General features: G+C 50.2%; 1 protein-coding gene across 2 annotated transcripts in view; it reads right to left on the reverse strand.

Moving 5' to 3' along the window:
* Positions 1-1,270: 1,270 nt before the first annotated feature.
* Positions 1,271-15,953, reverse strand: part of GART (phosphoribosylglycinamide formyltransferase, phosphoribosylglycinamide synthetase, phosphoribosylaminoimidazole synthetase) — a 35,598-nt gene continuing 20,915 nt past the window's right edge. For both annotated transcript variants that reach the window (XM_069005639.1, XM_069005555.1), the window contains 11 exons: positions 14,290-14,384; positions 13,269-13,378; positions 12,532-12,730; positions 11,237-11,485; positions 10,772-10,924; positions 9,307-9,510; positions 8,931-9,062; positions 8,238-8,368; positions 6,325-6,466; positions 3,714-3,829; positions 1,271-2,511 (listed from right to left, as the gene is read on the reverse strand). In XM_069005639.1, coding sequence (XP_068861740.1) covers positions 2,329-2,511; positions 3,714-3,829; positions 6,325-6,466; positions 8,238-8,368; positions 8,931-9,062; positions 9,307-9,510; positions 10,772-10,924; positions 11,237-11,485; positions 12,532-12,730; positions 13,269-13,378; positions 14,290-14,384 — 1,714 coding nt within the window. In that variant the 3' untranslated portion in view covers positions 1,271-2,328. The remainder of the gene's footprint in view (positions 2,512-3,713; positions 3,830-6,324; positions 6,467-8,237; positions 8,369-8,930; positions 9,063-9,306; positions 9,511-10,771; positions 10,925-11,236; positions 11,486-12,531; positions 12,731-13,268; positions 13,379-14,289; positions 14,385-15,953) is intronic.

Below are 15,953 nucleotides of genomic sequence, written 5' to 3' on the forward strand. Positions count from 1 at the left end.
CATTTCTGTGGCAGAGCACTGGGAGCTTCCCAGAGCAACCCCAAACAGGACCAGCTGCTGCAAGAGTGGGACAACAAACTCATGGAGCTGCTGGAGAGAGTCCAGAGAGCCCCCGGAGCTGCTCCAGGGCTGGAGCCCCTCTGCTCTGGAGCCAGGCTGGGAGAGCTGGGGGTGCTCACCTGGAGAAGAGAAGGATCCAGGGAGAGCTCAGAGCCCCTTGCAGGGCCTAAAGGGGCTCCAGGAGAGCTGCAGAGGGACTGGGGACAAGGCATGGAGGGCCAGGAGCCAGGGAATGGCTTCCCAGTGCCGGGAGGGCAGGGCTGGATGGGATAGTTTGTGTTTGGTGTATTGTAACTGTGGAGGAGCTTCCTGTTGTACTTGGTTTGAATTGCTCGATGGAGTGTTCCGAAGTAACAAATAAAATGTTAAAAGAGGGTGCAGGCTGTGCTCTGCCACGTCTCCGTGTCTGGAACAAGCTGGTCCCCATGGCTGGAACAACTCAGGTGCCTCTGTGGTCCTGGCACCCCTCTGAGCTCGGCTGTGGGGACAGTGGTGAGACTTCACTTAATTATTTGTTCTTTATCCAGTCGGAATTGAAGCAAAGCCCAGATCCAGCTCACCAAGACATTTCTTTTTATGCATTTGTAGAAAAACAGAGATGTGAGAGGGACTGGGGACAAGGGCTGGAGGGCCAGGAGCCAGGGAATGGCTTCCCAGTGCCAGAGGGCAGGGCTGGATGGGAGATTGGGCAGGAATTGTTCCCTGGGAGGGTGGGCAGGCCCTGGCACAGGGTGCCCAGAGCAGCTGGGGCTGCCCCTGGATCCCTGGCAGTGCCCAAGGCCAGGCTGGACATTGGGGCTTGGAGCAGCCTGGGACAGTGGGAGGTGTCCCTGCCCAGGCAGGGGTGGCACTGGGTGGACTTTGGGGTCCCTCCAAACTCGTGTGACTCTGTGAAATCCCATTTCAGATCAGCTTTACACGACAAAATATCAGTCTGGACCAAGGTACCTCTGATGGAGTGGGATGTTGGATTTGGGACAGATCTCCCTCTGTTGGCCTCTCTGGCAGTGATCCAACTGCTCCAATCAATAATGTGATATTTATTCCCTGCACAGGCACTGATTTCACCCCTCCAAGTCTTTATTTCCTCTGCCTTCCCTGGCTGGAGCTGTGTGACCTCCCCTCTGACCCACAGCCCCACACTGTGTACAGCCCCTTTCCTCCTCCCCCCAGAGCCCTGGGAAAGCAATTCCAAGAAAATAGTTGTAGATTGAATTTTTTTTAAACTTTATTAGGCTTTATTTCAAATCCCAAAGGAGGTTATGCCAACATGGGAGTACCATCAGAACATCAGAAAATCAGCTTTCTCTGTGTTAAAGGGGACCTCTAAACCACCTCATCTGCTTCCTGTGTGGGAAACCTGATCCTTTGAGTAAGAACATTCAATGGTTTCATAACTATACCAAAATATTAAAAGAAAACCACAAGTGTTGAGCTGCACAAAAACCCCAATTGTTTTCCAAATGTTCATAATTCCTGGGTGTCCCTCAGTGTTATTCCAGGTGAAAACACTGTTCCAAGAATAAAGGCACTTCAGAATTCCTGAGGAATGCTTCACCAGCCAAGGATGTGTTTTGTGTCAGGTCTTTCTGCTCATGTAAAAAAATAAAAACCCAAATCTGAGGTGAATTCATGGGAATGCTGAGGGAAAAAGGGGCAGCAGACACTGAATCCTGCTGGCATCTGATGAACAGCAGGTTCAGGGTTGGAAATGCCAGGGTTTGTGAGGGGTCTGGGCCAGACAAGATCTATCACCATCAAACCAGGAAGCAAATGGAAAAAAAATCCAATAATTGGCATTTTGGGAGGCCAGTTTTTCCTGGTTTGATGAGGTTTTCAGAGTGGAGGATTCTGCCTTTGTCTGTCTCTTCCATTGTAGTTTCCCTCAGCAACACTGCCCAGCACAGGGAGGGTCCCCATTCCAGGCTGAGGCTCTGATAGGGAACAGCCCTGATGGCCTCGAGTCCATCCCGGGGCTGCTCAGGTTCCCTGGGAGCACCGGGCTGGATTTGGGTTGTTCGGAAAGCGATGGAGAACGGAAATGTTGGCCAAGGAAGTGAGTAAATTAGGAAGCACTTACAGCAGCCATTGCTGCACCCTCTGGGAACGGCCCCACGATTCCCACCGGCGGCTTTGCCGGGATTTGAATCTTTAACCCTGTGAGCGAGAGCAGGACAAGGCGGGCGGAGGGAGCGGCCTGTGCCCGGCCCGTGCCCGGCCCGTGCCCGGCCCGGCTGCCCCGTGCAGGCCGGCCCTGGCCACAGGGCCCTACTTCCAGTAGATCTTGCCCGCCTCGCCCACGCGCACGGCACCGCTGGCCACGAGCTGCAGGGCGGCGGGGAAGGCCCTGTGCTCGGCCTCCTTCACCCGCTCCGCCAGCGCGGCCTCCGTGTCCCCCACCTTCACCGGCACGGCCTCCTGGAAGATGATGGCCCCGGCATCCACCTCCTCCTGCAACGGCAACAAACAGAGTGGGGGTGGCACAGCCGGGAAGGGCCCCCGGGATCCCCCGGCTGCCTCGGGGATCGTGGGGTTACAGGGAACCGGGATTTGGGCTGGTGGGAGGCGGCAGAGCAGCTGCTGGGACTGACCTTGGCCTGGGAAGGGTGCAGAGGAAAAGAGGAGGGAGGCAGAACACCAGGGAGCAACAGTCCTGCTCCAGAGAACCCCGTTAGCCAGGGACAGGAGGGGCTGGGCTGGGCAGCACGAGGACATTCAGTCCAGAGGGGGAGTGAGCCCAGGCCTGGCACAGAGCCGGGACAGGGATCCAGCAGATCTTCCCTGGCACCCTGCTGGGGCAGATCCCTGCTGGGCAGGGGTTGTTTCTCAGGAGCTGCCACAGAGAAACCCCAAGTCATGGCATAGAAAGAAGAATTAAGTTTTCCCTTCTATCTGGAAAAATAATTCTACTCTCTTTTTCCAAGAGAAAGCAAAAATCCTGAGGACAGATTCCAGAAGCAGAGGGAGAGGGGAGCCAGAGGAGAGGAGACCTTTGAACCCTGGCAAGTGACCAAAAGGGAACCAATGATCCCTGGCCTGATAAAAACGTGGCCCTAAAGCTGAGAGATCTCTGCCCTTTCTCTGCTCAGGGTCTGACCAACATAAATTATCAGGTTTTTCTCTGTTCCCACAAACACTGGATCATTCCTTAACAAATCCTGTGCCATTTCCAGTGGGGTTTTTTTTCTTGTTGTTGTTTTGTTTGTTTGTTTCTATTTTTCCTTTTTGTTAAAAGCCAGAAACAAGGCAGGTTGTAGGATAAACTCCAGGAAGCTGGGGCTGTATTTGATAAAGACTTTGGCTTAGCCAAGGCCTTACGTGAACTATTCCCCCACTCCAATGGGTGGAAGGCAGCAGTGGGAAGAAGTTCCCTTAGGGAAAGCTTAAACTCCTGGACAGATGATTCATTTCCATTCCTTCTCCAGAGTCAGCAAACTAAAGCACTGCATTGTCACAATAAAATCTCTATCATTGCTAGAGACAAGGTTCTGAATGCACAAAGGAGGCCAGGTGATCAAACACGAGGGTTCAAGGGCATCCCCAGCAGGCTCTGAGGTGAAAATGCTCAAACTGAAGGATGGCAGAGAGCCAGGGAGGTGAGAATGTTAACCCTGGAGGATCACAGAGCTGCAGGAGGGGCAGCAGGTACTCACAGCCACGAAGTGCACGGTGCAGCCCGTGACCCTGACCCCGGCCTGCAGCACCAGCTTGTGCGCGTTCGCTCCCTTGAAGGACGGCAGCAGGGACGGGTGGATGTTCAGGATTTTCCCTGGGAAAGCACAAGGGAGGTTATTGGCTTTCAGCACTGACCAGGCTGTTCATGTCCCATAACCAACAGAGGAACAAAATCATTTGTGAATAAGATTTTTCACAAGTTTTGAAGACACTGGCAGCCAGCCCCAAGTGCTGCAGTGTCTGAAACACCACTGACTGCAGCTACAAGTGATGGCAAACACATTTCCCCAGGGATTAATAATGACTGATTGGCTGATGGAGCTGTCCCTTCCCTCAGCACCTTGTCTTTTTTAGATCACAGAATCCCAGGATCCCTGAGATTGGAAAAGCCCTCCCAGCCCAGCCAGGCCCAGCTGTGCCCGATGCCCACCTTGTCCCCAGCCCAGAGCACTGAGTGCCACCTCCAGCCCTTCCTGGGACACCTCCAGGGATGGGCACTCCAAACCTCCCTGGGCAGCTCTTGCCAAGGCCTGAGCTCCCTTTCCATGGGGAAATTCCTGCTGCTGTCCACCCTGAGCCTCCCCTGGCCCAGCCTGAGGCCGTTCCCTCTCCTCCTGTCCCTGTTCCCTGGCAGCAGAGCCCGACCCCCCCGGCTGCCCCCTCCTGTCAGGGACTTGTGCAGAGCCACAAGGTCCCCCTGAGCCTGCTCCTCTGCAGGGTTTCTATTACTATTATTTTATTTAGGTAGTTCTGTTATTTCCATTCTACTCTTCTCTGGTCCTGGCAGCACCTCGGGGACTCCCTGCCCTCCTTTGGAGAGCTGGGTAAGTTACAGGAGGCAAATGTCCCCCCTGAGCTCCAGCAATGTCTCAGACACACTTTGTATCTCAACAAAACCCTTCTTGAGAATCAGCATCTCCCTCCCTCCTGCTTGAGCCCAAAAGGTATCAGGGACAGTGGGCTGGAAACACCACTCTGCTCTTCTGCCTCCATTTCCCATCAGAATGGGATGTGGCTTCCTGTCTGCTTGGGTTTGTTTGGTTCTGTTTTAACCTGTCCTTTGTTAACAGTCATAATTCACACTTCAGGGCTGTGAAAGCAAGAAAGAGTTTCACAGCTCACTTCATACTCAGTGTCCTTGTCACTGTGAGAAAAGGAAAAAGGAGCAGCTTTGACCAAAGCAGCAGCAGCAGGAATTGATTCCTCCTGGATAATTTGGGGGGGGGGGGTCAGTGCCCAGGCATGGCCAGGGCAGGGTCCTGTGGGTGGCCCAGCTCCCTGAGCTGAGCTCAATGTCTGAGCTCACATCCCACAGTCCCAGCTGAGGTTTTCAAGCTCAATTCAGTTCTGGACATTTAAAAAATGAGTTTAACCCTCCTGTCCTTTTCTCTCACACCAGTCATGCAGGTAAAGCAAATCCTGCACGGTGCAGGGCAATGATCAGTGCTCTGTCCCTAAATCAGAAGGCACTAAAATCCTGTATTTGCTCAAGATTCTGCACTAGAGAAAGTTCTTTTCCACCCTCTACAGAGATTCTCTGCTCCAAACCCATTCCCTGGAGTGAGGGATCCTGTCTCCTCCTGACAGCTGCCCACAGCACAGGCATTTACATCTCCAGACCCTGAATGGAGACAAACAAAACCCACTCACCTGACTGGCTCCACCTGACAGCTTCAGAACCACAGCAAGGCCACTCAGGAGTGCCTGCTTTGCTCCACTGACTTTAAAGAAAGCTTTGAAAAGTAGTTCAGGTGTGAAGTGTCCCAGAGACACCCAGGGGAACACAAAAGTCACCAAGTAAGCAGTGAAAGCTGCAAGGTACAGACTGACCAGGCTGTGCCTGCTCTGGGCAGGTTTAGGTAAGCCTGGTCCCAGAGCAGAGCAGACAGCAGCTGCTCCATGTGTTCAGGACTCCCTGGGAAGCACAGAAGGAGAGAAAAGTAACAGCTGGAGGAGGCAGAGAAGCCCTGAAGGTGTCACCAGCCTCTCAGAGAGCTGGAAAACTGTAAAAGATGAGCAGAGTCTGAACATTCTGGGCAAGCACAGCCTGGATCTGCCTGTGGAACACCCCACCCATGGGCTCAAGCAGCTCCTGATGTGTGGCCTGGGACTGGCCAGGGCTTGGTACCCAAAACTGCAAAATGCTGCCCAGTCTGGTGGTTTCACAAGGATGCAGAGCAGCTCCTGTTTCAGGGGAAGGAATTCTCAGTGGCTGGGTGCTTGCCTCTCCCCAGCCAACACCTGCCCTGCATCTCCTCTCTGCAGAGACCCAAAGTCTTCACAGCCTTATTTTAAATATTTTCTAAGAAATCAAAGACTACCAGACCTGTGTTTGCCCCAGGCTTCCTTCAACCTCTGCACAAGGGATGGAGGGAAGGGGGAAATGGTGCCTTTCCCTCTCATCCTTTTCCTTATGAGATGGGAAGAGTCTCATTTCACAGAATCACAGGATGGGCTGGGCTGGAAGGAGACCTTGAAGATCATCTCATTTCCTTCAAACCCAGAATGCATCTGGTGCCATCTCTCTTTTCCCTCGTGACAGCCTCTGAAATGCCTTTGTGTCCATGCACGCCCCCCAGCCGTGCTCACCTTCCCATTTCTTGACAAAAGGGCCCGAGAGGATCCTCATGAAGCCCGCCAGGCAGATCAGCTCCACCGAGAACTCCTCGAGGACTTTGTCCACGGCGCTGTCGAACTCGGTGCGGCTCTGGTACCTCGTGTGCTCAATCACCTGGGGCAGCCCAAGACAAGGAATATGGATGTGGTGGGAATTCCAGCAGGAAGAGCAGCTCCCAAATGCACAGCTGACAGAGCGGAGTCTGCGCTGTGCCTCACACAGAGGGATCTTTGGGATAAATAAGTTTGGCTGGATAAGCCCACAGCTCTCGGCCCCAGCACTTGGACACCACGGAACAGCCTACAAAGGCAGGGATTTAAGCTATCCTAAAGTCTTCCAAAGATTGCACCCATTTTAAAGCCTCCGGCAATTAATGCCAAAAATTATACCAGAAAACCTTGAAAAAAAGGCTGATCACAGACTCCTAAACCAATCCCTACTGCATAATCATGGAATCAAAAAATCCCAGACTGATTTGGGTTGGGAGGGACCTTAAAGCCCATCCCATCCCACCCCTGCCATGGCAGGGACACCTCCCACTGTCCCAGGCTGCTCCAAGCCCCAGTGTCCAGCCTGGCCTTGGGCACTGCCAGGGATCCAGGGGCAGCCCCAGCTGCTCTGGGCACCCTGTGCCAGGGCCTGCCCACCCTGCCAGGGAACAATTCCTGCCCAATCTCCCATCCAGCCCTGCTCTCTGGCACTGGGAAGCCATTCCCTGGCTCCTGGCCCTCCATGCCTTGTCCCCAGTCCCTCTGCAGCTCTCCTGGAGCCCCTTTAGGCCCTGCAAGGGGCTCTGAGCTCTCCCTGGAGCCTTCTCTTCTCCAGGTGAGCACCCCCAGCTCTCCCAGCCTGATCTACGTGTTTTTCCATCCAGGATACATCCCCTAATTAAACAGGAAGAAGGCAGAACCACCGAATTTAGAGCATCCAGTCTTAATCAGAAGCACCTGTTAATGCCCACCAGAGTCACGGGGCTGGTTTGGGAAAAGCCAGGGCTGGTCAGGTGACAGGGACAGCAGGAACTGGGAGCAGAGCCCAGCCCGGCCCTGGGCTGAACCAGCCCCTGCCCCGTGCCTGTTCCACCTCTCCCTCCACACCTTAACCCCCAGGACCTCTCCCACACTCTGGTTTTTCCATGATACAAACCTGGGAGTTGGAACTGGATGGGCTTTAAGGTCCCTTCCCAGCCAAGCCACTCCGGACTGTGATTCTCTGTGTGCTCTTCACAGCACGGCCACATTTCCCCTGTGCCCTTTGTGTCCTCCCAAGGAGGAGCTGCAGCACCAGGACAGATCCCAGCACTGTTAAAGGAGCAAAGCCTTGGGCCCCAATTTGCTTGTGTCTGTACTGAGCAGTGAAAAGTGACTGTAAAAGGTTTCTAAGTGACAACAGGATCATTTCAGACCTGCAATACAAAGGCAAGGCAGCACAAGATCCATGGAAACTCAGGGAGCGCTTGGAATGATTCCTGGAGAGCCTGAGTCAATATCCAGGGAGTCAGTGGAAGGTCCCACTGACTGTGACCCCTCTATTCCATTCAAATGAACCACTAGGTCGTTTTGAAATTAAATTCTGATAAAATGGGTTGTTACTTCAGTGTCAATGCACTGCAGTCAAATAACTGACACAGTTTAAGCTGTAACTGTGAAAGTTTTGTGCTGGTTTAAGGTAACAATTGCTCCCAAAGCATCAGGATTGCTGGCAGAGAAGCAGAAAAGGAAGGATTTTGCTGTCAGGTATTTTGCCCCGGGCACAAGTTTACAACAGACCGAAACAGAAAAGCCAAGGCTCCCTCTCAGCCCATCTCTTACCCCACAAAACTCATCAGCACCTTCCTGCTGCAGTCACAGCTAATGGTGGCTAATTACAAAAAGGAAATGCTCACCCTTGTAGGAATCCCAGCTCTCTCAGCTTTCCTCAACCCCTCCACACCAGCTTTGTTGGAGATAACCAGAACTATCTGTGCAAAGCTGGTGTCTTTCTTTGTGCTGTTGATGAGGGCTTCCAGGTTTGTGCCTGGGGGAGAGAAAATAACTCATGGATACCAAGAATAAATACAGGGAACAGCTGGAAGAGGCTTTAAATAAGCAGCAGCGTAGGGGAGACCAAACCAAACAGCTCTGATGTAACATTAATCCTCTTTTAATTGATCTTGCTGGGAGCTGATTCAGACAGCTGAAGGCCTTTCCTGGCAGCTGCACTTGGCACTGTAATTTATAGCACTGGAATGATGGCCTTAGTAATTGGGAATACTGGAAATAGTCAGAGTGCCTACATGGCAAGAAGAAATTCTGATCTATCCTTGATAGGGTGCTGCTGTTCCTACAGGGCACCAGAGTGGGAGCCTGAATCTGGACACGTGCAGAGCTCTGGAGATGAACTGAACACAGATGCAATTCACAGATTGCAGCAGAGGTTAAAAGAGGTTTGTGACTGACATCAATCCAGGGACAAAATCTCTCCTGTCTGTCAGAAGCCTATCAGAGTGTCCATGGAGAACTGCAGGGATTTTAAATCCAAGCTGAAGTTCCTTTCTCCACAGTCTGGTTTCCACTGCAGCAAAGAACAGAGCTCTCACCTGTTCCAGAGATGAGAACAGCCACCTTCACTTTGCCTGTCTGGATCTTGCCCTGGATATGGCTGTGCACACACAGGGACCTGTTTGCCTGCAGGGCCCGATGGAGATTGAGGACTTTAACGTTGTCAGAGCCTGAGCAGGAACAAGGAAAAACCCAAAAAACGACAAAACAAAGTGTCAATAAAGGGAGAAAGTGAGAGAGGAGAAAAGCACCCATGGAAGAGATGAATGAACTGTCAGTTCAATACCCCCACAAAAAAGTCAGGGAGGTGCCAGGGAAGAGATTTTCACCTCATGAAGACTCACCAACGAGGGCATTTCTCTCTGCTTTTTCTTTCTGATTTTTTCCCCCCAAGGAAAATCAAGCTGCAATCACCTTTCTGTAGGGACACCACGTTGCCAATGAGCCAGGCAGTCTCCTGTCCCTGGATGTCCCTGAGGACCTGCTGGGCCATCTCCTTCTGAACCACCAGCACTGCTCCAACCCCACAGTTGAAGGTCCGAGCCATCTCCTCCTCAGAGAGGTTCCCTTCCTTGTGGAGCCAGCAAAAGATTTCAGGGATCTTCCAGGTAAGAGCATCTGAAGAGAATTGGAAATACAAACCAAGAGTGGAAATCGTTATCAGTGGACTGAAATTACTGGGGTATTGAGAGGCAAAATCTGTCACAAAAATCTCCCACTGCCCCAGTTCCAACCAGGTGAAGATGACTTGCAGCAGCACAAAAATGCTTCTGGACAAAACACTGTAAAGGAATTCCAAGGACAGGAAATTTCTTGTCATGTTCTCTTTTAAAATGGCCCTATCCCAATTTCTACAGAATCAGGGAATCCCAGACTGGTTTGGGTTGGAAGGGACCTCAAAGCCCATCCAGTGCCACCCCTGCCATGGCAGGGACACCTCCCACTGTCCCAGGCTGCTCCAAGCCCCAATGTTCAGCCTGGCCTTGGGCACTGCCAGGGATCCAGGGGCAGCCCCAGCTGCTCTGGGCACCCTGTGCCAGGGCCTGCCCACCCTCCCAGGGAACAATTCCTGCCCAATCTCCCATCCAGCCCTGCCCTCTGGCACTGGGAAGCCATTCCCTGGCTCCTGGCCCTCCATGCCTTGTCCCCAGTCCCTCTGCAGCTCTCCTGGAGCCCCTTTAGGCCCTGCAAGGGGCTCTGAGCTCTCCCTGGATCCTTCTCTCCTCCAGGCAGGACATTCCCAGCTCTCCCAGCCTGGCTCCAGATCAGAGGTGCATATACACATGAATATATATCAGTGGACAAGTGGAAAATGATTTATGTGCAGTTCTGGCATTCAGAACTCCCTATGAACTCCTTATTTTATTGTACAACCCCATGAGCTGTCACAACCTGTGTCAGCCAGTTCCCTTCCCATACCTCACCTTCCCCACCAGTGAAACCCTTTCCAGCACACCTGAGGGGAGGGTGCTGAGGATTAATGAAGTCAAGTAGCAGGAGCTGTCCCTGAGCTCATAAGCACCTCTGAATGCTAAGTGAAAACTTCATGAGTATCATTTAACTCGCAATAATTTTGTAGGGAGTTGCAAATGGTGACAGCTGACTTGGGATTGCTGGTAAGGTTGTTTTGTTTTTGCAAGTGTCCTAAGAAATCCAATCCCAAACACCACCAGGGAAGGGAATTCAATGGGGAGCAGTCTTTCCACCACAAAGTGTTTTGCCTGGCTCTGGTTCAAGTACAAGGAAAAACTCAAACATTTCAAGACAGGCAATTCCAGCTCCTACAGCACAAATCAGCTGGTGTGGCCCTATGTCCACAGGCTTCCACAGCAATCCACATTAACATGAGGATTTTTCCAAAGCTTTCCTTCTCTCTCACCTAAAACGACACCAAAGGACTCTGGGAGAACTCTGGGAATGTTTTCCAGCAGGCCCCCTCCAGTGATGTGGGCGTAGGCTTTGACGTGGCCCGAGCGCAGCACAGGCAGCAGAGTCTTGCTGTAGAGTTTAGTTGGGGTTAACAGGAGTTCTCCTGTCCATGAGAGAGGGGAAAAAGCATGGAGAAAAATGTGAATCAATGTAAAATCAAGGAAACCTCAAATTAGCAATTTGTGGGATATTATGAGCATTGTTCTAGAGAGAAACACAAAGTTCTACCTTTTTTTTAGCACATAATTAATTATTTATCCCCCTCCCTTTGTTTCTTCCCTGCACATGTGACTCCCAGGAAAAGATGAAGAAGAAAATATGCTAAAGATGAATATTTTTGGTGCCTGAGGGAAGTTTCAAAGGCCCAGACAAAATAACTGTGTCAAGTGTTGGGAAGCTCAGAGGAAAGCAGTACCCAGTGTCTGATCCCCGGAGACCCCGACGCGGGAGGAGAAATCCAGGGAGGACTTCTCCACGATCTTCCTCACGAGGCTGAAGCCGTTGCTGTGGACCCCAGAAGATGCCACCCCAATGACCACGTCCCCCTCAGTGATCCTGTCCAGCTGGGGCAGCATCTGCCCTCGCTCCACGGCCCCCACGGCGAAGCCAGCCAGGTCGTACTCCCCGGGGGGATACATCCCTGGCATCTCGGCAGTTTCTCCTCCTGGGGAACCAAAAACACAGCAAAGAGCTGTTAAAAAAGCTGTCTTTTAATCATAAAATCCCAGAATGGTTTGGGTTGGAAGGGATTTTAAAGCTCATCCCATTCCACCCTGGCACAGACACCTCCCACTGTCCCAGGCTGCTCCAAGCCCCAATGTCCAGCCTGGCCTTGGGCACTGCCAGGGATCCAGGGGCAGCCCCAGCTGCTCTGAACAAAATCCTGCCTTTTTCTCTCCTCTTCCCACTTTTCACTCCCTGCCTTGTGCTCCAGCTTCAGCTGCTTTTTTCAGTCCTGGGGTTTCAGCTGTATTTAATAAGGGCTCAATCAAATGGAGGATGGAGAAGCCAAGAGACAAAATGGGGAGAAGTGGTTGGCCATCCAGCATTTAAATCCATGGTTAATTGTGCAAAACCAAGCAGGAGATGAGCCCTCACCCCTTCACTATCAGTGGGGTGATGAGTTTCATTTGTTGAGCTGAAGATTCAGCTCTTGCAGAAAGGCCTGTGGAGTTTGAAAGTCTTGAACTGGAAATTAAATCTTGACATTTTGGTGAGCTCATCACAAGGGCTCCCCTAACACAGACCCTGCTGCTGCATGAATGGGGTGATTATATTTGATAAATGCAGAGAACACCTTAAAACAAACATAAAGCTGACCAACAGTTCATGCAGGAAAAAAAGTAAATGAGGGCATAAAGAGCCTCTTGTTCAAGGCTTGTAAATGGCCCCAAAACTACACATTCCCACTGAGAAAGGACTTGTGTTCCTGACTTCCCTAAAAAACTGAAATAAAGGACAGAACCTTTTCCCAATATCCAACCTAAATCTGTGCCTAAATCTAACCAAAATTTAACCTAAATTTTTAAAGTACTGTCTCCTTCCCCTGTGATTTAGAGAGATTAGGTTCCCTGAAAGCAAAGACAGGGAACACTTTTGGTTTTTACTCCTCCCAGATTCTTCCATAGAGTAGGAACCCAACCACATTAAAACCAACTACAAAGACCTTGCAGAAGGTTTTTCATATCCCCCAGAGGAGAGTGTTCCTACCCAAAAGAGCACATCCAGCTTTCCTGCAGGCATCAGCTATTCCTGCAATGACACCTTGAGCCACTTGCACGTCGAGTTTGCCGCAGGCAAAATAGTCCAGGAAGAAGAGGGGCTCTGCTCCCTGAGCCAGGATGTCATTGACACACATGGCCACCAGGTCCTGCCCGATGGTGTCGTGTTTCTGGCACTCTTGTGCAATCTGCAAGACACTTGGGATCAGCTCTGGGCCCCTGGAACATGAGCCAGGGTCTGGAAGGGACTGAAATCATGAGCGGGGTCTGCAAGCAATGGACCAAAATCCCACTGTCCCTCCAGGCGTTCTTGGAGGAGCAGCTTTGTTTATTATCATCCCCTAACTCTCTTCAGGAATTATTCTTGTCTCCACTGGCAAATCCAAAAGGCACTGAGAAGGAAACTCTGCTGAAAGGGGTTTCCTTGCAGCCCAAACACAACAGCAAACCTGGGATTAAATGTTTTTCCCCATGAATAATCCTTTTGAGGGTGGAGATGCTGCCTTTGTGAAACAAAATTCCTGATTACATCCTTAATATAGGCATCATATCAACTCCTGGCTATTTACAGGTATTTAATTCTTTTGCCTTAAGAAAGGCAATTTCAGATTTCATCCCCTTTTTAGAAAGGCCAATAGGTATTTTTACAAGACAACTGCTATTTTCTGATAGAATATTTTCCCTTCTGTGCTGTTTTTCCTTCTTTGCCGTGGATTTCCACCTTACCTTGAGTTTTGTGCCGACGCCATCGGTCCCAGACACCAGGATGGGATCTCTGTAACCAGCTGCTTTCAGGTCAAAGAGCCCAGCAAAGCCTCCAAGCTCTGCATTGCAGCCTGTCAGCCAGGAAACAGGAGAAACAGCCCAGCTTTACTTCCAGGGCCTTCTGCAGGATCTCCACCAGAAATTCTCTCCAAGGATTATCAACATGACTTCGCTTTGTCACCAGGAAACTTTTCTCTGGCATTTAGAACCTCTTCACTGAGGAGCTCCTAATCTGCTTAGATTGCTTTGTCTTTTTAATTCATCATTAGCCTAAGCCTAAAAATCCCCAACTTTGTGACTGAACCATCAGTAACTCCTGTGACTGACAGATTTCCCCCTCGCACTGAGGGCTTCTCTGAAAAACAGGAGGAACTGTGGTAAGATTGTTGTACTGGTGTGAGAACATCTATATTTTCCCCTCTCTGTATATCTGACTTTATTAGAAGGGTCTCAGTTAATTTGAAATAAAAGGGCCATTTCATGATATTTTAAATGATATTTTAAATCTGTCCAAAGAATTACAAGGACTTGGTAGAGCAAGATGTGCCTGAACCCCCCCAAAAGGATGAATCATTGCTGGTTTCACCAAGCAAAAGGTGTGTGTTCCCCATCTATGTCAGGAATCCTACATCTCATAACCTTCCTAAACATTCATCCCCCCAAATGATAGAGTTCACCGTGCAAGAAATAACAATCCATGGAATCAAACCCAGCAGGAAATGGTGGGATTTTTGTTTGCATTTATCCTTGTACAGTGCTGAACTGTGCTCTCCAACACTCCTGGCATTCAGGAGATGGAGTTTAGAGCCATTTGGGGATTAAAAGCTGTGCATTTGGACTAAAATCCCAGGCATTTGCTTACCACAGATTTTCTTGTGTCATCTGGAAACAGACAGGGCACATAAATATGAGCTTCTTATCAAGATCAGGATCAACTGATAAACCTCATTGCCAAGAAGTGACCAAAAGGTTCTTGTCTTACCTGACCTTGATGTGGCTGCAGCCAAGGGCTTGATCTTCTGCACCAAAGTGTTCCCTGCTTCAATGTCCACCCCACTGTTCTTGTAAGTCAGGCCTCTGGAAGAGTGGGGAAAAGGAGATGGCAGCTGATTACTGAATGTATTTTCAAATAATATTTACTTCTTTACATCCCCGAGTGGATTAACTGTGCAGAATCCCATCCTGCTGTCTGAGGAGGGGCTGCCAGGAGCAGTACATGGATAATTCCAGAGTCTTGAAGATGACATCAGAGCACTGGGATCATATGGTCAAATCCCAAGATAAAACCAACAACCAAACCTCTGACAACAAGGTGAAATAGGCAGCATAGATCTGATTTTGCAAGGTTTGAATCCCTGGGCCAGATACAGAATCCCAGAATCACTTAGACTGGAAAAGACCTCAAGCTGTGACTGATCCCCACCTTGTCACCAGCCTGGGGCAGGGAGTGCCCCGTCCAGGCCTTGAGGTGTCAGTGGGAAAGCTCCCAAACCAAAACAGGCACAAAAATGCACGGCTGGGTCAGAGCAGGGCTGAGCTCAAGTCTCTTTTCCACCCACAAGTCTCAGGTAAATCAATAACCTCCAGGATATTTCCAGAGTTCCAGGATATTTCCAGAGTTTTACAGCTGCAGCTTAAAAGCTGCCTCTCCTTATCACCAGAATGATCCCCCCACAAAAGCAGCCACTCCTCTTTCTTACTTCAGTGGGCTTTCTAATAAAGAATATGCTTCATATTTCCTTAAAAAGACCCAGGTTCCTCAATGGGGGTTAGGAATCTAGGAGGAGATGCCTGCAATCTCTGGGTGGGGTTTATGTAAGATCCACACACTGGAAGTAACTGGTGTCACCTGTGTGTCCCCACAGCTCCCTGGGCACACGAAGCACCAGCCCACATTTACAGAGGGACCTTTCCATTTTGGGGACAGGGACTTTAATGACTTTTCACTCCAGCAAACACAGCTCGTGCCAGTTAAGCAGTTGTTATTCCCAGGCTGTCAATGGCATGAACCAGGTGCATCCCTATTTTAGGTCCACCCCTGTTTTCTCTCTCCTATTGATGGGATGCAGCCTGAAGTTTCAATGCCAAGGGTGAAACACAGTGGTGATTAACAAGGACAAATACAACAACTGAAACCCATTTATAATTGACTCAGCTGAACAAAAAAAAATCAGTTAATCCACAAAACCCATCTCAGCAACCAGGTCAAGAATTCAGCAAACATTGAAAAAGTCAGAGACAGACACAAATGTCTACAATTGCATTAAATGGAGTAAATATTTTTGTACTCTACTAAATCCTATTTTAGGATGTGGGAATTTTTTTTTAGTGCTAAGGATGAAAGGTATTTCTGTTGTGAAGATCATTGCTGGAACATCTGGAATTGATAAGACTTCAAATGCCAGAACAACTGGCCCAGGAGCTGTGCTACCAGGAAAATCCAAAGGTGTCTGCACTCACAGCATATCCCTGCCCAAAGACTGGCAAGAGGACAAGAATTACCACAGGCAGCTGTTCAGGCTGTGAATAACACTCAAGGAAATACTGGCCTGCAACAACCAGAGATCAAAGTCAGTCCCTTTCAGTCTGAATATGATAAATGTTCCCCTGATTTTCACCATGTTTGTAGGAGTATTTCAAATTTGG

This window comes from Aphelocoma coerulescens, chromosome 1 (assembly GCF_041296385.1).
Source record: "Aphelocoma coerulescens isolate FSJ_1873_10779 chromosome 1, UR_Acoe_1.0, whole genome shotgun sequence".
NCBI lineage: Eukaryota > Metazoa > Chordata > Aves > Passeriformes > Corvidae > Aphelocoma > Aphelocoma coerulescens.